At 36.3% G+C, this 22,396-nt stretch overlaps 1 protein-coding gene across 1 annotated transcript; it reads right to left on the bottom strand.

Annotated features, from left to right (window-relative positions):
- Positions 1-371: 371 nt before the first annotated feature.
- ikbkb (inhibitor of nuclear factor kappa B kinase subunit beta) lies at positions 372-21,976 on the bottom strand. The gene is made up of 22 exons (XM_052563435.1): positions 21,795-21,976; positions 20,907-21,044; positions 15,625-15,719; positions 12,814-12,931; positions 11,326-11,395; positions 9,057-9,145; positions 8,835-8,924; positions 8,629-8,753; positions 7,113-7,220; positions 6,754-6,970; positions 6,474-6,668; positions 6,007-6,121; positions 4,719-4,842; positions 4,489-4,640; positions 3,573-3,634; positions 3,371-3,474; positions 3,240-3,289; positions 3,060-3,159; positions 2,281-2,428; positions 2,088-2,191; positions 1,895-1,994; positions 372-1,078 (listed from the first exon to the last, which is right to left on the bottom strand). The coding sequence occupies exons 2-22, from the start codon at positions 21,009-21,011 to the stop codon at positions 1,031-1,033; spliced, it is 2,319 nt and encodes a 772-aa protein (XP_052419395.1). The 5' UTR covers positions 21,012-21,044; positions 21,795-21,976; the 3' UTR covers positions 372-1,030.
- Positions 21,977-22,396: the final 420 nt, after the last annotated feature.

The following is a 22,396-nucleotide window of genomic DNA, read 5'->3' as shown; positions in this document are numbered from 1 at the left end:
TTAAATCACACTTGAAAACAAAAACATAAACCATACTTTTATACAATTTATATTTGTGTGTGTGTGTGTGTGTGTGTGTGTGTGTGCTATTATGGTCAACTAAAACCATCGAAAAAACATGAAATAAAGTACCAAAATAACTAAAACTGAAAAAAAAGAAAGAATAAAAAATATGTTGCTAAATGACAAAACTAAATTAAGATGGATATAAAAATAAACAATTCAAAATATTAAAAAAACATTTCCAATATGCTGCTGTATGTCAAAAAAATAAGTTATTTTTCTCTGCATAATTGTCACAACTTTAGATATACTTCAGAAGTTTAAGTACTGGAAATGTTTTCATTAAAAGAAAACATGAACACACAAAATACTTGGATATTACATTTTATTACACATTTTTTTCTGTGTACCACAGATGCTATTTTTTTTTTTTTTTTTTTGCATGTAAAAATAATCTCCATAACTTTTGTTTTACTTTTGGTCATGAAATCTTAACAGCATCATAAAGGATGAAAACAAAAATAAAAGTCCACATTTATTCATAGACACCTACTGAGAGATCAGACCTGAAGTGTCTAGTCTCAGTGAGGTAATGAACTAGGATGGATTTATGTTTTCATTAATTCAATAAGCAGATGTTTTTATCCAGAGTGACTTACAAATGAGGTACAGCACAAGCCATTTGTCATGGAGCCAACAATATTTACACTACATTAATACGTGAAGAGAAATTTGCATAGAAAACATCAGAAAGGCGGGAAAATTGTCAAGTGTTCTGATGCAAGAATTCTTCAAATTAACCTAAAGGACTAAAAAAATATATTTAAGGCTTTATAACCGCTTAAATGTAAGAAATGCATAGAGTAAATGAGTCAAGTGTGAGTTGACAGGAATGAATCGTCAGCACAGGCGGCCTGCAGTATCAAGTTCCTCCAGTTGGGGGCAGTATAACATTGATTGATTTTGAGGTAACAGTCTGATTCTCTGACAAAACACTCCAGTGCAGGTAACCTGTGTATCCTCAGGATCAAGCCAGATCCTGTCCCCCGTTCAGCCACTTCCACTCTCTCAGTATCTTTCAGAAAAAGAGATAAACGTCAGTGATCAGTATAATCTCTGACCTGTGTGTTTTTTGGATATGGATATGCTTCCTGTAGATGGATTTAGGAAACTCAAAAAATGTATATTTGCTCAATGTGCTCACCCTCGGGTCATTCAAGATATAGATGAGTTAGTTTCTTCATCAGATGAAGATTTTAAGATATGTAGCATTGCATCTGTCTAATCAATGGATGCTCTGCAGTGAATGGGTGCCGTCAGAATGACAGTCAAAGCAGCTGATAAAAACATCACAATAATCCACAGCACTCCAGTCCATCAGTTAATGTCTTTAGAAGACAAATCGATCATTAAGGCGTTTTAAAAGTCAAATGATTAAAATAGAGCTGTTTTGGCTTGTAAACTGTGCTTGATCTGTGCAGATTTCTCTCCTGACCAGACCACTTTTTCACCAAAGGAAGCATTATTATGGATTATGAACTCGTGTTTTTGTTGAAAACAATGGGTTAAAGCTAAAAACGTATTGAGGACAGATTTGTTTCTTACAAACGCAGCTTCTCAAGGCATTAACTGATGAACAGGAGTGGTGTGGATTATTGTGATGTTTTTATCAGCTGTTTTGACTGTCATTCTGACGGCACCCATTCACTGCAGAGGATCAACGTGATTGCAAAGTGATGCACCGCTGCATTTCTCCAAATCTGACGAAGACACAAACTCATCCTAATCTTGGATGGGTTGAGAGTGAGCACATCAATTTTTGCTGAATTTGAAGTTCACTACATCTCTCTCCAAATACGAGTCAAACGTTTCTATTTCTCAAACGAGTTACCTGCATGCTGCTCTCTGTTTCCTGAATGGTGTCCTGCACTAAACTCTGCAGGCGGCTCTCAAACATCTTGCTCTCCTCGATCACAAGCAGAGACTCGTCTCTAAACACACACACACACACACACGAGAGAGAAACGCTCATGATGGAAACATGCATGCAAATGAATGCAAAGTGTCTGATGCACTAGACTCACGCCTGCGGTACGTCGGACGCTCTGTGGGACATCAGCGGGTGTGCAGGGGCCGGTGGAGTCCGTCCTCCGTCTGGACTGCCGCTCACTGGACTACGAACCTTACTCTAAAACACACACACGCTCAAGTCAAGCACACGGCATCGTGCATGTGCTCACACGCATGCTGTAGGAGGAGTATGGATAGTATGCATACACAGGCCACTTTGAGCAGGTTCCACAGCTCCTTCTGTCTCTTCTCCTGCAGATGCTGAAGCTGTTGCTCGCTGCGAGCCATCGCACTCACCATCCCCTCCACACGCGGCAGCAGCTCCAGAACCCTCTGACGACACACCATCGTCTTACTGCACACACACACACACACACACACACACACACATGCACAACTTCATCTTAAACATTTAAAATAATGATCATGATCACTGAGCTGATCATTCTTTGACAGTATAAAGGATAGAGCAAAGAAAATACAAAAACATGTTGAAATTATCAAGTTAAAGGTACAAATTTAATCCTAATTAGTTTATTTTCAATGCAAATTAATACCATGCAATTCAATGCATTTCAATACAAAATGAATACTTATTAAAAAAAAAGATATACATATGACCAAATAGATATTACAGATATAAAAGAATTTACATTTAGTCATTTAGCAGATGCTTTTATCCAAAGCATTCATTAATTCATTAATTCATTGCAAAGGTTTTTTTTTGTTATATAATAAATAAAAAGAAAACACAAAAAGAATGGAGCAAGCTAGAGTTAGAGGCTTTTTTACTTTTAAGAAAGTGTACTCTGTGAGCTTATATAATCTGATATTCTGTGGTCTTAACGGGGGATTTGTAAGAAAATTAATAATAAATTAAATTAAAGAAGCTTCCTCTGTCCACAGCAAGGCTTGAAACAGTGTATATATCACACACACGCGGATGTTTTTAGTGAAATCTGATGAGAAGTCCCCCAGAAGCTGACCTGAGGTGTGTGTAGAAGTCCCGTAGCTTCCTCTCGTAGAACTGCACGGCCTGGACCACCAGTTTGATCACTTCCTGACAGTCGCCCGTACTGCGCTGCTCTGGAGACACACACAGAGAGATTGAGACGAGGTGATGATCGGCTCGTCCTGAGGAAGAGGAAGAGGAACGTGTGTCTTACCTCTGGGCTTCTCTCTCAGTTTACGGAAGAGCTCCATGGCCTTCACCTCGCTGCAAAACACAACACAGGTGAGTCACTCATCATCACAACCAACCTTGAGTTGTGTGTGTGTGTGTGTGTGTGTTGATTACAGCGTCTCTAAAGCCTCTCCGCTCCTCCACGGCTGTCTCTGCAGGTCCACGATATCAGTCTGAAGGGTCATCATCTCCTCCTCCAGCTTATTCACGTCTTCTGTCTGACACACACACACACACACACACACACATTACAATCACATTAGCTATGTTCACTGGCACGGCTGACCGTATGACATCACACACACACTCTTCTGACCTGTCCACAGTCCAGGGCGGTCTGCTCCATCTCTCTCCAGACACTCAATAATTTTTCAGAGGCTGGAAAACATGGAAACATCCACAGCATGAGCAGATTTGTCGAGATGTTCCCCTTTTAAGAAGACATTGCCAATAATGCTTTTTGCACACTATGAGAAGTGTGTTGATTAATTATTTGGAAAGGATATCACATGCTTTTTTTTTTATATAATAATAATACATTATTTGGAGAATGTCAAGTGCTAATTGTAAAAAATAAAAATAAAATACTTAAAATGAATTAATTGGAAAGGACATCACATGCTTTTTAAAAGTAATAATAACTAATAATATTTTATTTTAAATAATAATCACTAATCATTAATTGGAGATAATGTCAAGTGCTAATAAAAAAAAAAACTTCAAAAAAATAAATAAAATAAATAATTAAATATTTGAAAGGCTATCAAGTGCTAATTTTAAAATAATAATAATAAACTAATTATTTGGAAAGGATATCAAGTGCTTATCTTTTAAGAATGATAATAATTATTTGGAAATAATGTCAAGTGCTTATTTAAAAAATTAAAGGATATCTAGTATAATGTAATGGTTTTGTAATTAATTAATTAATAGAAAAAAAGGATATAAAGTGATTTTTAAACCAATAATAAAATAAACAGATATAAATGTATTAATAACTGTTAATCAATTGCTGTTGTCTATCTTCCCAGCTAATTATTTAATTATAAGTTAATATATTTTTACGTTAAATTACATTCAACAACAAAAAAAAACATTTCTAAGATGATAACTCGACGCCCCTCACTGAATTAAACATGCAACGTCATGCAAAACTTTTATAATACTCTTTCACATTTTTAAACAACAGTAAGCATTTACAGTGTCAGTACACTAGTGTTTGACTCTGATACCGATGCCCGTCGCTCTCTGCTCCTGGTATTTGTCGATGTCGATGTGCAGACTGGTGCTGAAGAACTCCAGCGTGGCTTTTAACCTCTGGTGCATGGACACCATCTCGTTCTTCTGCTTGGACAGCGTGCCGTTGTGTCTGAGGAGACTCATGCTGGAACAGAGAGAGAGAACGGGTCACTCACAGCCTCTGGCATCAGCGTCCGCTCTCACAGAGCGCTTCTCCTCTTACATGGCCACTTTCTGTCCTTGCTGCAGTCTCTGCCAGTCCTCCTTCAGCGAGCGGATGGTGTGCCACGCTTGACCCCAGGTGCGTCTCTGAGAGCTGTAGGCCAGCAAGCGCTTGGGCTCGTTCTCTACACCACAAAACACACATCAGTTTAGGCTGCTTCTTCTTATATACTGCAGTAATGAACAGTATTGTTATTGTAGGCACTTTATAATAACTCTGCTGATCTATTAGAAGCTTGTTTTCCACCAATCAGGTTGTGCTGAGTCAAGTAAACAATGAGGAGAACGAGTGTGTAGGAAAACAGCTGAATGAAAAAAAGCAGAAATAATGCGCTTCCTCCTTTAAACGAAACACACTGTGCTTCATTCTGTTTCAGACACGCATGTCATGGAAAAGAGAGGAAGTCAGACCATATTAATGTTTTCAAACAGCCATTACATTTTTTGTGTTCACTATGGTGTTTATGAAACAAAGTCAGATATTTAACTACTTTTTAACTACATACATATTTTTACACTTTAATCCGGAATAAAACAGCAGTAAGACGTGTGAATTTTTTTTGATCCTTTAAAAACTTTTTCTATTATTCTGTACTTTTATATTTTATTGTGTACCTTTTATTTTTGTTTTATAATTTCATATTTATATCATTTTTCTAATGGAAGCTTATTTCTTCCACATAATATATATATATATATATATATATATATATATATATATATATATATATATATATATATATATATATATATATATATAGAATTGTGTGTTATATTCTATGTTATTTTATACATTGGTTATAAAGTATATATCCAATGTATATTAATAAATTATATATTTATACAATACAATATTAAAAAAAAAAAATTCTGTGTCACAAAAAGGCTCCCATTAAAAAAATAAATAATTAAAATAAATAAATAAAAAACTATATATATATATATATATATATATATATATATATATATATATAGTTTTTTATTTATTTATTTTAATTATTTATTTTTTTAATGGGAGCCTTTTTGTGACACAGAATTTTTTTTTTTTAATATTGTATTGTATAAATATATAATTATAATTATATATAATATATATATATATATATATATATACACACATTAAAGAACAAGTTTATATCTCACAATTCTGTTTTTTTTTTTTTTTTTTTTTTTGAATTGTGAGTAATAAGCAATTCTGAGGAAAACGCTGAAATCGTAAGATATAAACTCTGACTTGGAATTCTGACTGACTCTCTGTCTCACAGTTCTGACTTCAGACAGTTACTCACGGACGAATCGGATGTTCTCAGGAAGGACTCGCGGCGTGAACTTAGGCTCGTAGCTGTAGCAGGAGCGGTCAAACAGGAAAACCAGCGGCTCGTCCGCCCGCCGGGTGTCCATCATCTAAACAACACCAAACCATCAGGATGGAATCAACACTCAATCAAATCAGCTTGAATTGAGGAAACTGCTTCGGATTTAAAATAAAAATCCACATTTGAATGCAAAAAAATGTTGCATTTGTTTAAGCAACTTAATTAATTATATTTGGTTTATGAACACTTTTTCACAAATAGTCATGTTATTTTATTGCTTTAATAAATGTGCATTAGTAATATTATGCTTGATGCGCCCTCTTGTGGCCTAATGTGAGATCATGCCTTTTAAATTTAAATATAATTCAAATACTGATACTATTTAAATGCAGAATTCTAATTTTTATGCATTTTGGCTTCTCTAGTTCCACCAAACCTACGCTATAATCGATCGCACACTGCATGACGCTGTTGTTTGGCTCGAGCGCAAGCCCCGCCTCCAGCAGTAGCTCCTGATTGGCCGGAGGAATGCGAGCGTCCTGCGCGATTCGCTCCTGCAGGGACGCCACGTCCTCCTGCGGCTGCACCGAGTAGCTGAATATCTCAGCCGAGCTCATGTTGAGCACGTGGACCAGCTGAGGAGACAGAGAGCATCGCATCAGACATCTTCACACGCGACACCGTGATCGCTCGACATCGACCAGAGACAGATTCACACACCTTTAGATTCAGAATCCGGCTCAATTCGTCGAAGCAGAAACAGGAGGCTTTCGGAGAGTCTTTGCCGGCCTCTGAACTGCTTTCTTTACTGTCCTCCTCCGAGTCTTTAACCCCGTCCTGACTCTCCTGGCTCCGCTTTCTTAAATCTTTGCCTCGCTCTTTGGGTGACCATCTCAGCATCATTTGTAGCCAGCTCTCCAGTTCACCAGATAACAGTCTGAAACACATAGATACAGTCTGATTAACTACGCTTTTATTATGATAACCACAAATACTGATGGATCCCATTCTACGTAATGTCACCATCGTTTATTCAGTCTCACATTACAGACCCTCGAATGCATCATACAAAAACGCACTTGTTGAGGTTGTGAGGGTTCGGGAGGTGTTTGGAGAATCGAACTTCTCCCGTCAGATCCTCGTACACCACGATATCATCCACTTGTTTCTGCAACAGCTTGTTGTGCCTGAGAAGAAAGAGAGCGATGGGAGTTCACGTGAAGCTGGGTTTATTTAGCAACACATCCTTTAGCGCCGGCGTCAGTCTTGATGTTTTAAAAACAGTCCATGTGGTGACAATACTGGAGCACGGCCAATCACAGTACAGAAATCTCTGGAAAAACAAGCCGTTGAAGCAGAAATATTATCTCTCCTCAAACACAATATTTGAACAATTGTGCTTCGTGGAGATTTATGAAAGGTTTCTTTCTTTCTGAACTCTGGCTCAAGCTGTGAAGGCATGAATTATGAAAGCTTGGGTTTTGTTTTGAGTCTTGCTGATGAATTCATGTAGATACAGAATTGAACCGATCACGCAAAGGCTGATTTATTGTGTGTGTGTGTGTGTGTGTATGTGTTTTTTGAGATTTATACATCATCTGAAGCTGAATAAATACGTTTTCCATTGATGGACAATATTTGTCTGAGATGCAACTATTTGAAAATCTGGAATCTGAGGGTGCAAAAAAGTCAAAATATTGAGAAAATCATCTTTAAAGTTGTTCAAATTAAGTTCTTTGCAATGCATATTACTAATCGAAAATTACATTTTGATGTATTTACGTTAGGAAATATACAAAATATCTTCATGGAACATGATCTTCACTTAATATCCTAATGATTTTTGGCATAAAAGAAAAATCTATAATTTTGACCCATTCAATGTGTTGTTGTCTATTTCTACAAATATACCCCAGAGACTTCAGACTGCGTTTGTGCTCCAGGGACGCATATATTTAATAAAATTATTATTAATTATTTTATAAATCGTGTAATTTCCACATATCTGCATGTTAGTTAACCTTCCTTTCCCAGTCTGTTTTATTTATTAAAAATAGAACAGTGCTTCTCACGCCTCAGTACATTTGCATTAAATATTTCTCTTAATTAATCCTCTCAACAAGTATTTCATGGAAGTAAAAAAAAAAAAAAACTGGGATATATGAGGAAGCTTTATTTCAAAAGTGTGATTTTTAGACTTGGAAAAGTCATGGAATTTATTAAAATGCGAATATTTTATAAAGAATGTAATTTTTTGTTCAAGCTCAAACTCTAAATATTTTATCATGTAGAAGTCATGTTTAATATTTTTTCCTCGGTTTAGAAGAGCGGGAACCATGAAGAACATTCGGCTTATTTATAAGAATTTTGGAAAACTGGAATTTAATGCATAGAAACTACAGTTTCCGATTATTTAGAAAAAATAGTAATGATAATAAATAAAAAGTTTAATACTGAAACTGAAACCTACATGACAGCAGATACATCATTTCAAACTATTATTAGCCTACATGGTGTGACTGTTGTGGACAATGGAGAGAGTGAGAACCACCGATCTAACAGAGAAACATCTAATCAGCCACAGGACATAAATACCATTGCACGGGTTGCCAGGTTGGAAGAAAAGGCCTGAATCCTGTGATGCACTCGAACACCAGCGTCCCAAAACTCCAGTAATCCACTGCCACAGTGTACTTCTGCTGTTCTAACAGCTCAGGGGCCTGAGAGAGACACACAAATGACTTTACATCAGTAAAGATGACAGTGGGAACGATGAGAAGTCTATGTAATGCAGTACCCACCAGATACTGCAGCGTCCCAACAAACGATGTGCACAGGCTGCTCTGGTCCAGCTCTTTAGCGTAACCCAGATCTATGATCTTATGAACCAACTGCAGACAGAAATGCAGAAATGTATCTTTAATTCAGCATTTAAAAAACCATCTAAAAAACAGTTACTGCAGAATAAAGGATCATTTGTAATTAAACATTGTTTGGTGAATCAGGCTTCTCTCGGCACTCACCCGTTTCTCTCCCTGTTGAAGGACGATGTTTTCTGGTTTGAGGTCTCTGTGAATAATCCTCATCCCGTGGAGGTACGTCAGCGCCGAGGCTAAAGAGAGATTTTTAATTAACAACTCAGATACGGTCTTATCGGATGCTCATGTATTAGTTAGATTTGCATTTTAATGAGATCATGAAACGCTTATTCAACTCGTGCAGGTCCTGATTGTACAGTGTGTGTTAAAGTGTTTCCTTCAAATGTCTGTGTTGATGTAAAATGTCAACAAAACTCTTGTCAAAAGATAAGGATTGTGCAAAAATAAGACAAACTGACAGCTTCACCCCAAAGTGCTCAATGGGTTAAACCAGTAACTGCATTTAAATTCAGATGTGTAACACACTTCACTTTAAATTATAAAATATCCACCCAGAAATGAGCATTCTTGTATCATTTGGTCAAACTTTAGTTCTTCTGTGGACAATGATTTTAGTTTTTATTCCCATTAATTTAGTGTTTTACAGAAGAAATAAAACCATACATGTTTGGATCAACATAAGGGGGAGTAAACATTGACAAAAGTGGTATTTTGGCCGGACTGTTCGTTCATTAAACCAAAGCCAGCGCTATTACAGACTGCCAAAGTGAAATTACAAGTAAATGAGATGATAAGGTCACATAGCAAAATCAGTCAATATTACTGGAACCATGACTTACACATCGACTGACAGACAAGCAGTATGTTCACAGAAATCATTCAGAACCGCAATGTTTTGGCTGAAGAGCGGAAATCAAACAGGATGAGGCCAGTGACTAAACCCAGGTTTTCATATGATTGGGATTTACCAGTGAAATCACCCGCGGACCACTGAGTGATGTTAACATAGAGTTGTGCAACAAGCATGTAAGACCTTTCTTCAGATCCACTTTGAGCTTGATCGTCCTGGACTGAATGTAAACAAAGTGAATCCACTCACATTGGAGAATAAACGCCACTCATGTTACCATAATAACACTAATAACGTCACATGGTTTGTTAAAGGGGTCATGTGATGCAATTTAAAGTTTTGTTTTCTATTTGGAGTGTTTCAAGCTCTTGGTGCATAAAGAAGATCTGTAAAGTTGCGAAGACAAAAGTCTCGAATCCAAAGAGATACTCTTTATAAAAGTTAAGAGTCAACCTCGTTTAAACACGCCCCCACATGTCTATGTCACTGTGTGGGAGGATTTGTATAACGACGCCCAGATGTTCACGCAAAGAAAGAAGGTGTATCTTTGATTCTTTTCTAATTTTGTACTTTAATTGGACAGACATAGTGCTGAGGTCCAACTTAAAACATACTGAAGTATATTTGATTGTGCTCAAGAGATACACTTGCATTTCAAGACTGATATTACTCAAAGAGCATTCAATCCTCATCAATAGTGACATTAAAACACATTTTAGGCTTAATATTAAGATAATATTAAGCATTATGCACAAGCAGTACTCCAAATAAAGTTAAAAAATCTTAAGCAATGTCGGTAAATATGGTGAACTATACTAAGTATTTTCGATATATTACTTTTTTGGCAATCTCAAACTGTGCTCAGATTTGCCAAAACATCAATGTCTGCAATCAAAAGTCTTAATATGAGCTCATCAGATGATCTTAATATCTCTATACTCTTACTATATGACAACTATTGACTCATTTGGGGCTGTTTTTATTTCTACTGGGGGGTTCTGGGAAAATTTCTTAAGCAAAGTTGATGGTTAAATGAATCATGGTTAAACTTGGTTAACATCTCCATAGAAAATCAAGTCATACAGTTTTGGGATGACGTGACAGGGAATAAATGTTGACAGAATTGCCATTTCTGGATTAAATATCTATTTTAAGTCTATAAGTTTTAATAGGGCTCCCACGCCATTTCTGATGTGTTTGGTTTCTCCTTTTCTTGCTAAAAAAACGTCTTGCACTTTATAACGTCAAACTGTTTTTCTTGAATACTGTGAGTTTGGGTGTGTAGACATCCGATTGGTCTGATTCATACTCTCCAGCACTTTCAGCTGCAAATGTGGGTCATATATTTGACTCGGTTTATATTCTGACATTTAAAAAAACCAGATCTTACACAAACTCAGCTTTAGCATAGATGTTCACCTGCTCACATGAACAAGGCCATCTAGTCTGGCTGGCCAACTCAAAATGTGCTGGAAAACCTGAGTTTAACAGCTGCATGTGTTATTGTGTTGCGACTGATGGGAATAACATTGGATTTCCATCGGCTGGTGTCTGCGCACTCACATATATCTTGAATCAGTGTCAGTACAGCAGCTTCTCTCATGCCACAGCAGTTCTCAAGCAGGTTCAGATACTGAAAACAGAGATTATTGTGATAAAAAAACATGCAACTGAATAGAGCTGCATATTTAAGTGATTTGTCTTATTGCGAGTGCAATTTAAAATGCAAGAAAATCCAGGTTTGCTGTGCTTGTTAGTGAAAAAAGCTTTGGTCAAAAGTTTACACACCCCTTGCAGAAACTCCCAAAATGATAGAAATGTTAACAAAATAAGAGGTATTTTTTAACATCTAATAGCTGAAATAACTTATTCAGGATTGTACCTAATTACTGATGCACAATATAAGATTTTTGCTGATATGCCAATATTTTTTTACTTATTTTGGCTGACAGCTGATGCCAATGCCAATAAATATTTGCTTGGAAACGACGCCAAGTCAGGGATTTTAAACAGATTATTTAACATTTCGGTGAGTTTGGAACAAAATCTTAGTTGGAACGAAATAAACATTATTAAAGTAATTGTTTTAATGAGAGTACGTTGAAAGCTTTGTAAATAACTATAATAAAATCACTGCTGTTTTTTCTTCAGACAGATGCTGTTTCTTTAAACCCTGTATTTAAATTATAATAATCCATTTGAAAGAAATATTACAGAGTAATGAATAAATCTATATCTAAAAGATTTAATTTACAAGTGCCATGTTTGTGATTTTTATTCAATTCAAAACAGTGAATCTGATCACCATTCAAGCAAAAGTTCACTTCACAAATTATCTCAATTACTTTTTGATAATATTGGGTATCCTGATACTAAATAAAACTTTTTTTTTTTGTTAAAATTATTTAAAAAACTAAGATTCTGCAAGGGGTGTGAAAACTTTTGAACAGAATTGTTTATATCAATATGGCTGAAAATAATAATAAAAAGCATAATTATTATCATTATTACATAAAAATATAACAAATGTTAAATAAAAACTAAATAAGAATTGTCATATTTTACTACAATAATCGAATTTTACAAAATAATATAATATTATATTATTTTAGATGACAACTGCAAAATTACAATACTTATTTATGCTTGTCTTAATTTCTTCAAATTCAAACATTAAACCAATCAAACTTTTATTTTGATTATAAACCACTGGGAACCTTCAAAGCATTTCTTGTCCAGAAGCAGTTCTTATGACAAATTTGGGAAGACGGTTGGTGGAATTTATTTCAGCCAGACAAGGAATTTATTTTAAGGCTAAATTTTACAGAGAGACCTGTGGATAATGAGCTGCTGGTGTGTAAATAAACACAGTGCCATGCTTCACTCTGAAACATTCAGTGCATATATTTATTTAAATGCATTTGGTTTAATTTCGATTATTGAACTAAATTATTCAAATATTCATATACTATGGTATTAATACGCTACATGCCCAAAAACCCATGCTTTCACCATAGTACATGCCCAAAAACATTTCAGTAAGTGGCACACCTTGCGTAGGTCTCCTCCCTGGCAGTACTCCATGGCCAGCAATGGCAGGTCATTTGTGGCCAGTTTCTGGAGCTCTTCTGGAACATCTCTCGCTGCCACAACATTCATGTGATTCAACCTGCCAGAAGAGAGGCGTTTCATCATAACATGCAAAGAACAGAACTCAATGTACATGCAACCCTCTCATAATCTGGGTTACATAATATCATTATTAAAAATGTGCTTGTAATAATCAGACGGCTGGCCGGCCCGGCCCTGCACGAACCTCCTATAAAACACTCGCTCAGGACAAAGAAGAGTAAAACCAGATGGACTCCATGCACCATAACAGGATAACCGCAACTAAAACTATCATCTGAGAACATGAAGAGCTGGTTTTAACCTTCACAGGCACACATTCTGACATAAGTGCTGTGATAACAAATATTAGGTCTTGAGTAAAGACGGGTGACTTGCATAAGAGGTGTTATACTGCATCTTTTTGGCTTTTCTTTATCTCGTAAAAAGATTCAGCATCCAAACATCCAAACAAATTCCCTTCAGTTATAAGCCAATGCTTTGGAGAGCAAACCTCTTACTGTGCTTGAGATCCTCAGCAGTAAAACTCTTTCGAAACACTAACTCTTACTGTTCAAAAAGGAAAAAAAGAAAGTTCACCAGTTGCGTCAATTCAATAACTGAAATACAATTCACAAACGTTATAGAATGCAAAACTGTGATTAGTGCATCACAAATCAAGCATGTCACGGATGCCTTGAGTCCAAATTTAATGCCTATTCTGAAAAGTAATAATGAATTTTATAGTTGGTTTAAATGGGAATTCTAACCATTTTATAAATGCATTTTATAGAGCTATTTTATTTGAGCATTTATTTTTTAATCAAGAATCTCAATCTTCCAATGAAATGACAATTTTCTCTAATTTTGTTGTCTAAAACTCCACCCTTTTCAGATCTGCCTCTATACGATCAACACAACCAAATCCTCCGTTACATTGTGACTTTAAAACCCATTTCTTTAAACACAAATTGTACATTCAAGACATAATTCTGATTCTGAATTATGATTATTTTAATCCTGGCAGAATGTCCCAATATTGCTGTATTATCAGCGTCAATATAAGCTGTTTGTGTATTGTAAACCTCTAAAGTAGCTAACTGCGTTACACTGCAAAACATCATTCTTTATGACTATTTTCATCTTGCTTTCCAGTTAAAATATCTAACATTCTTTAAAACAAGATAAGTTTGCTTAAAAAGTAGCACTGCTATTGTATCTTCAATAAGATGGTATTTTGCCTTGGCATCTGCACTGGTTATGTTTTTGCTGTTTAAACTAAAAATAAGTGACCTTTTCCATTGCAGTAAGTCAAAATACCCTCATATTAAAGATGCATTATTTAAAAACTGTTACAATTTCTTATGTAGCGTTGCTTTTTGTTTGAAAGATTTACAGATTCTTCAACTAGTCAATAAAAATGGACTTAGAAGTCGTTTTTTGCAGTGCATCTAGAGTTTCAGTGTGGTTCCCCAAAGTGTTCAGGATGACCAAACATCACAAGAATCTTAATCTGAGTTATGACACAGACAGCAAGGATTCATCACAAATCGTATGTTATCATTACATGAGCGCTCACAGGGTTACAGTCGACACGTCAGAGTCGAACACGGTCGGGGAATCACTGCTCATTGATCATAACGGGTGACTTTAATCAGACTGCGTGTTGTTTTGACGTCAGTTTATTTCTGAGCCTTTGCCAATCCAGTCAAATACTCTGGAAAACATGATGGGATTCCTGTCCATCCAGGAAAAAATGGTTCAACGGAAGGTCATTTCTGAGACTGAACTCTGACAACATCATAACTAAGGTTTGATGATCACTGAATGTGTAAAAAAACAATAGAAACAGTTGCCCTGGGTGTTCCCCCCAAACATCCCTGTGTGTGTTTGTGATCGTTGTGGTTTGGCTTTATACACTGAGCTCTACTAGAGTCCAGGTTTGTGGTTCAGACCAAGTCTGGAGACAGCCTGCTATAAATCTGAGAAAACCAACATGTCCCGAACCCCTCGTGCTCATCACATAACGATCACAATCCAGCCAACCACACCAGAACGTCACGGAAACACTCACGCTCTGACACTCTTTAACTATCCAAATACATATTAAACCGCTCTAGGGAGGGTTTGTGTGCACCATTTAACACTTACACACTGTTTCAGTATGGATGAAACTCAGATTGTTCTGGAAAACTGGTGCAAACCAATGCTGCTGCTGAAAGACACGGTCACTTTTTACTACTGTAGCTTCATAAATTCATCCCTCTTTTGTTTTGCTCAGAGCTTTTGTTCATAAAAGCATATATAAATAGCCGAATAACATCGGAAGGCACTGCGTGGTTGCTTAATGGCCTGCACATTAAAACATGGAAAACAGAAGAGATTCAGTGGGTGAAAAAGGAAAAATACTACGAAAATAGTGCTTTCTCTTTAAAGATGCATTAGCTGTGACGTGAAAACCAACATGATTCAGTCAACAAAAATAAAACAAATGATGTTTTTATTACTAGAATTGCTGTTTAAGGGTCATAGCATACTCTATTTTCATTGTGTCATCACCGGAAAGACTAATGCGACAGTGTGTCGAGTTTTTAAACCAAAAACAGTAATAGTTCGTTTTAAATGTACATGTTCCAGCCTCTCTGACGCTGATCAGACTTCCATGTAAATGCCTCTTCGGATCTGTGTGTGAACTGTAGTGACCTACAGGTGTCATAAAAAACAGGAAATGGATTCCGGACAGGATATACACACCTCTTCATGATCTGGATCTCTAAACTCCATCTGTCCTTATTCTTGGCGCTGAGCTCCTGTCTGCACTGTTTGATGGCGATCTGGATGGCACTTTCCTACACACACAGATATACCAACACACGTTAGTAAAACATTACAGACAAAAAGCTAATTCAGAGTTAACAATAACAGCACCATAGAACATTCAACACTAAATAATTCCATGGTATTCTGATGCGGCCACAAAAAAATGGAAAAGCGGAAATGATCCAAGGGCGTAGGTTAAATTTTTCATTGGTGAGGGGATAGTGGCAGAAAAAAGGCACTGAACTGTTTGATCAAAATTATTGCTAGGGACAGTTTAGTAGACGCTGGATATTGGTAGGGACATGCATAGCATTCTACATCCTTGAAAATCATAACAAGCGAGGTCCGCCTTTGGAAACTATAGCTCTCTCCTTAAACAACAGATTAAGTCCGTTTTGTCACGCTTCTAAAAAGATTGTTTCACTTGATGGCAATGTGTACACACAGAAATGGTGATTAAATAATGTTATTTGTGTTTCCTGGTGGCTAAATATCACAAACATAAATGTAGTGGCTCTAAATCTCTCTCTTCTTTATTTAAACTTGATCTAGACAAGTACTTGTTAAACTGTGGTAACCACAAATTAACCATGGTTTTTCTACACTAACTATAGTTTAACCATGTTATTTGTGGTTACTACACACTTACTATAGTAAAATCAGTTAACTTTCTTAAGGGATTTGTATTTGTGTATTCTTTCTCTCTTTTTTTCTGTTATGTTTTTAATAATGTAATTTGTACTGGTTAATAAAAAATAAAACAAATCAGAAAAATAAAAGATTCATGAAGCCGCAACGAAGTCCAAATCTGAAATCTGAAACATAGTTTTGATCTGAATAATGATTTGCGAACAATTACCGGTGCGCTTCAATAAATCAGAATGTCTTGAAAAAGTTCATTTCAGTAACTCAGATTGTTAAACTCATGTATTAAATAAATTCAGTGCACACAGACTGAAGTAGTTTAAGTCTTTGGTTCTTTTAATTGTGATGATTTCGGCTCACATTTAACAAAAACCACCAAATCATGATCTAAACAAATTAGTATATGGTGACATGCCAATCAGCTAATCAACTCAAAACACCTGCAAAGGTTTCCTGAGCCTTTAAAATGGTCTCTCAGTTTGGTTCACTGGGCTACACAATCATGGGGAGGACTGCTGATCTGACAGTTGTCCAGAAGATGCAAACATTCATTGCCAAAGACACTGGCTGTTCACAGAGTGCTGTATCTAAGCATGCTAACAGAAAGTTGAGTAGAAGGAAAAAGTGTGGAAGAAAAAGATGCACAACCAACCGAGAGAACCGCAGCCTTATGAGGATTGTCAAGCAAAATCAATTCAAGAATTTGAGTGAACTACACAAGGAATGGACTGAGGTCAAGGCATCAAGAGCACCACACACAGACGAGTCAAGAGATTTACTGAACCACAGACAACGCCAGAGGAGAAGAAGAAGAGACGAAGAACTGGACTGTAGCCCAGTGGTCCAAAGTCCTCTTTTCAGATGAGAGCAAGATTTGTATTTCATTTAGGAACCAAGGTCCTAGAGTCTGGAGGAAGGGTGGAGAAGCTCATAGCCCAAGTTGTTTGAAGTCCAGTGTTAAGTTTCCACAGTCTGTGATGATTTGGGGTGCAATGTCATCTGCTGGTGTTGGGCCATTGTCCAATTGAAAACCAAAGTCACTGCACCTGTTTACCAAAACATCTCAGAGCATCTAAATGAATTCATCACGAGTCACGAGTTTGAATCAATCGGAGCGGTTCGAGCATAAATGACTCAATTCAAATGAATTGGTTTGTCTGTTCCTCTGCTTTTCATGTTTTCAGTCATGTTTAGACAACACTGTCAATAGCGCTACTAGCTTAGCTCGCTAGTTTCATGACATTAACTAAAATAAGTAAAGAAAAGTATGATGTTTACAAATAAAATACCCATATTTCCATTCCAGGGAAAACCATATTAATATGACAAGCTGCACCTCAAAGTACATGTTCGGTGGAAACACACTGCATTATAATCGAGTTTGTAGCTTAATTCACTATATTTGAAATAGTCTGATTTCTGCAGTTCAGTCAGAGACAGTTCAATAGGAAATCAGTTGAAAGCATCCAGTCCCCTCATGTCATTAAAGTGAATAATTATCAGTGTATATTGACATAAATATTTGAAAAGTTATTATTGAATCTGATCGTATTATCTAGAGTGATGATAGTCAATGTAAAAAGAGCTAATGGGAGAAGCAGATGAACAAAACAGCATAACAATATAAAGTTAAACTCTAAGAGACCCTCAGATGAATGCATGAGTGTCTCTGTGACATATAAAGAATTACGTCGCATAAAAGTGAAATTCAGAGAGGAGACCAAAAAGACTCCTATCTCGCCCATTTCCTATTTCGCTTCCTTTAGTTTAACTTGATTTCTCATGCCAGGAACTGTGACGTCCGGTGACATCATGCGGAAATGGGAGAAAGAGAGCAACCAGTGCAATCAGGTGAGTAAGAGAACATGATGCACTGCATTTAATAAACTCAATGACATCACATCAAGAGTCTTCAACTGCGATGACAACTCCAAACATCTGAAAACAATTCATTTATCATGATTATTTGATTATTAAAGCTGGTCTCAGATGGTTGCACCAAGCCACAGAGCTTCCACACTGGTATCAGTGAGTGGCCACCAGCATCCGCTTCACCAACACCCTGATTATTAACACATGATGTCATACTACTGACCATAAAAGGGTGTGAGACTCAACTCCGTCTGTACTGGACAGGATGTACAGACAATAAAACCTGCTCTTCTTATCAGCAGATTTGGATCAGGTGAATTTTTTCACCTGTTTTATGGTCCAGCAGGTGAAGATGGTGCATGTGTTCATTTAGTAAAGTACCAGGACATGTATCTCTACCACTGATGATTTATCTAGCAAACAAACCGCAACTAATTAAAGCTGTTAATGTTTAATGTATTCGGGCATTCCTTAAAGATGGCACAACCATCATGTTCAGTAAACCACTTTAAGAGTGTGTGTGTGAGTGTGTGTGTGTGTGTGTGTGTGTGAATATATGCCAGTTTCAGGCAGTGAGTGACCATGAGGTCACCCGTCACAGGAAAAGTGGGACACAGCAGGTACATGCATTTCCTTTTACTGAAGAACTTTTCATGGTCACAGTCCCAGTGCTGTGGAAATGGAAGAATGGGAATCTGAAGTGCCTTTATTTTAAGACATTTGCATACCTTTATCCAGGATGGGGTGGGACATTTATCGGCAGACCACCAAAAAAAGAACTGTGAACCCAAACTGAGTTACAAATGAACATGATATGTGACTTAGTTACACAGAACATGCTATTAGATCAACATCCTTTCTTGATCCTGGAATAGCTGCATTCATATTGAAGTATCATTGTCCTAAACCAGGATTCGATGACCTGTTTTCTCATGAAATGCATTTTATTAATCCTAGTTAAACCCTGTGATATACTACAACCTCATTGATATAGTATTAGAGTTTTTGTTAATTTTTTAAATTAGATTTCAGTTTTACATTTTATTTTAGATTCATGTTTTTTTATAACATCGTGTTTTAGCACTACAACATAATTAGTTTTGAACTAAATGTATTATTGTTTTAAGATTTTATTTAGTTTCAAGTAATCACATTTTTATGTTTTTTTATGTTAATAATAACCCTGACTACAAACTTGATTTTTTTAAATATATATGCATACACGTATAGTTACATAAATGCATGCATAAATACATTTTATAATCATCATTTATGAAAGTTTAACTGAGCAATTCGCAAATTTCAGTCGAAACCTGGACATGTTTATTAACGATAAGTCGTAAACTTGCATAGAAATAGAGCAGGATGTTACATTTTCATAAAATGTTTTATACTTTAAATTAAAGATGCTAAAAATTTGTTTCATTTTCAGATTACAGGTAACATATTTTCAATTTCCTGAAGCATGAATCATTTAGCATAAATTAATATAATAGTGTGCATTTCTCCACACTCAAACTGAGCATCTGAAGCCACATTTATACTATAATAACATGTGTTTTCAAATGTATTTGAACAGGAATCAATAAATGAGCTTATGCATCTGCTGCTCCGTGTTATCCTAATGCACAGCGGTAAGTAAATGCACAATGATGCATGCTGAGTGTCATGAGAACGGCTTTACGGTCATCTACTACTGTTTGTCCAGTGAGCCTGATTTACCTAGAATTCAACGCTTAAGTCCTGTTTACACAAGATTCCCAACTTTATCATGCCATAACTAAAAAAAGAAAAGATGATAAGAATGTTGTTAAAACCATAAATCTGTCCCGGCTGCCTGATATGAATATTATTCCAGCGTCTGCACCCACACGGATGTTGATCCTGGATAATATTCTAGTTTAAAGGAATAGTTCACCCATCCCGAAAATAAAAAACAATAGCTGAAAATGTCCTTAACTCCAGGCCATCGATGATGTAGATGAATCAGATTTGGAGAAATGTAGCATTACATCACTGAGTACGTTTACATGGACAACAATATTCTGCTTTTAACACTATTAAGACAATGCTTTCAATAATGGAAACAGACAATTTTTACCTTAATCTGACTAAAGTCATACGTGTGCCATTAATCGATCTATGTACTATGACATATAAAACTGGTATTTAATTAGATCACTGATGTCCATGTAAACGTAGGAATTTGTTCATCAATGGATGCTCTGCAGTGAATGGGTGCCGTCAGAATGAGAGTCCAAACAGCTGATAAAAACATCCCAATAATAAACATCAGTTAATGTCCTGAGAAGTGAAAAGCTGAAACAAATCCATCATTAAGACGTTTTTTAACTTTTAACCCTTGCTTCTTTCTAAAATATCAGTCTCTTTCTTGGCTTGCAAACTGATCTGTGCAGATTTCTCTCCTGATTCAGACCAGACTTTATCCCTTTTTCATTCATATTTTAGTTCGAAGCAACACTTTAAAATAAAAAAATGCCTCAGTGATGGATTTGTTTCTCCCAAACACACATCTTTTGTCTTCTCCAGATATTAACTGATGGACAGGATTGCTTGTGGATTATTGTGATGCTTGTATCAGCTCTCATTCTGACGGCACCCATTCACAGCAGAGCATTTATGAATGTGAAATGCTTGTCTGCATCTTAGTTTCAATGAAAAAAGGAACCGTGTTGTACCTTATTTTGCCAGAGAGTGACATTCCCGAATCCTCCGGTACCCAACCGCTCCTTCAGCTCCCAGGGGCCACACATCTGCGGCTGCATTGAAGGTGGACGGCTCATAATGGGGCCCTCGCAATCACTCACATACAAACCCTGCAGAGGACGACAATAACAGAACGATGACTGTCTGTAGAACTAATGTAAACACACACTCACACACTTGTTTTTGTGTAAAGTGTGTTCATCCCATAGGTGTAATGGTTTTTATTCTGTACAAACTTTATATTCTATGGCCCTTCACCAACCCTACACCTAACCCTAACCCTCACAGGAAACTTTGTGCATTTTTACTTTCTCAAAAAAACTCATTCTGTATGATTTATAAGTGTTTTGAAAAATGGGGACATGGGTTATGTCCTCATGAGTCACTCTCTCCTTGTAATACCTGTGTCATACCCATGTCATTATACAGAGTTGTGTCCTGATATGACACAAAAACAAGAGCACACACACACACACACATATATATATATATATATTTAGACTGGGACATGTGTATGCAAATGCACAGAATTATATTTAATAACCTTTGCTACATCTGACACATTTTGATCACAAACACGCATATGTAAAAACACTATCTATATGTTGTATATGTGAGACTTCAAAACAAGAACGTGATCTACTTTCTGTTTTTAACGGGGTTGACTATGTTGTATGACTTTGTTATGACACATTTATAATCGGGGTATCCTTCTACATAAGATCAGATCACTTCAACAAACTTTCAGAAACATGCAATATCATAAGAAAGCTAAAGCTAGCAAAGTTTAGCTATTTAACGCTGTTTGTTCGGAGTATATCAGAGTTTGACACATTGCAGCGTCATTAATGTGATTTTACCTGTCAGATTTGATCTGATTTACACCAAAACACTTGTCTTCGAGCAGATTATTCCTGTGATCTTTACACACACGCGGATTTCTTCGGTAAATCTCTAAGTGAATGTTTTATGATTTGCGTTTTGAAAGCAGAAGAGCTCTGTGTTTCTCTACTTCCTGAAACTTTCCTTTCCCGTAAATATCACAAAAGCGCGGGATGCGCAAACAAATATCCGTCCTCACAATACTACACACAATACGGTACATCATCATTTAATTTCAGGATTTTAAAATCATTTCCAAATATGACACCAGTTTCTCAAAGTTTGTAATGATAATGTTCTAGTTTTAAAGCTGCAGTAGGTAACTTTTGTGACTATATATTTTTTACATATTTGTTAAACCTGTCATTATGTCCTGACAGTAGAATATGAGACAGATAATCTGTGTATAAATCAAGCTCCTGTGGCTCCTCCCAGTGTCCTATTGCCATTTGCAGAAATCCATCGCTCCCGGTAAAAAACAACCAATCAGAGCTGCGGTCCGTAACTTTGTTTGTGTTCAAAATCTGGAAAAATGTATATAGCCTAATAAGCGAGTACACCATGAATCCATTTTCCAAAC

The sequence above is a fragment of the Carassius gibelio genome, chromosome B8, assembly GCF_023724105.1.
Source record: "Carassius gibelio isolate Cgi1373 ecotype wild population from Czech Republic chromosome B8, carGib1.2-hapl.c, whole genome shotgun sequence".
In the NCBI taxonomy this organism is placed as follows: domain Eukaryota; kingdom Metazoa; phylum Chordata; class Actinopteri; order Cypriniformes; family Cyprinidae; genus Carassius; species Carassius gibelio.
This window is presented reverse-complemented; position numbering and strand designations above follow the sequence as displayed.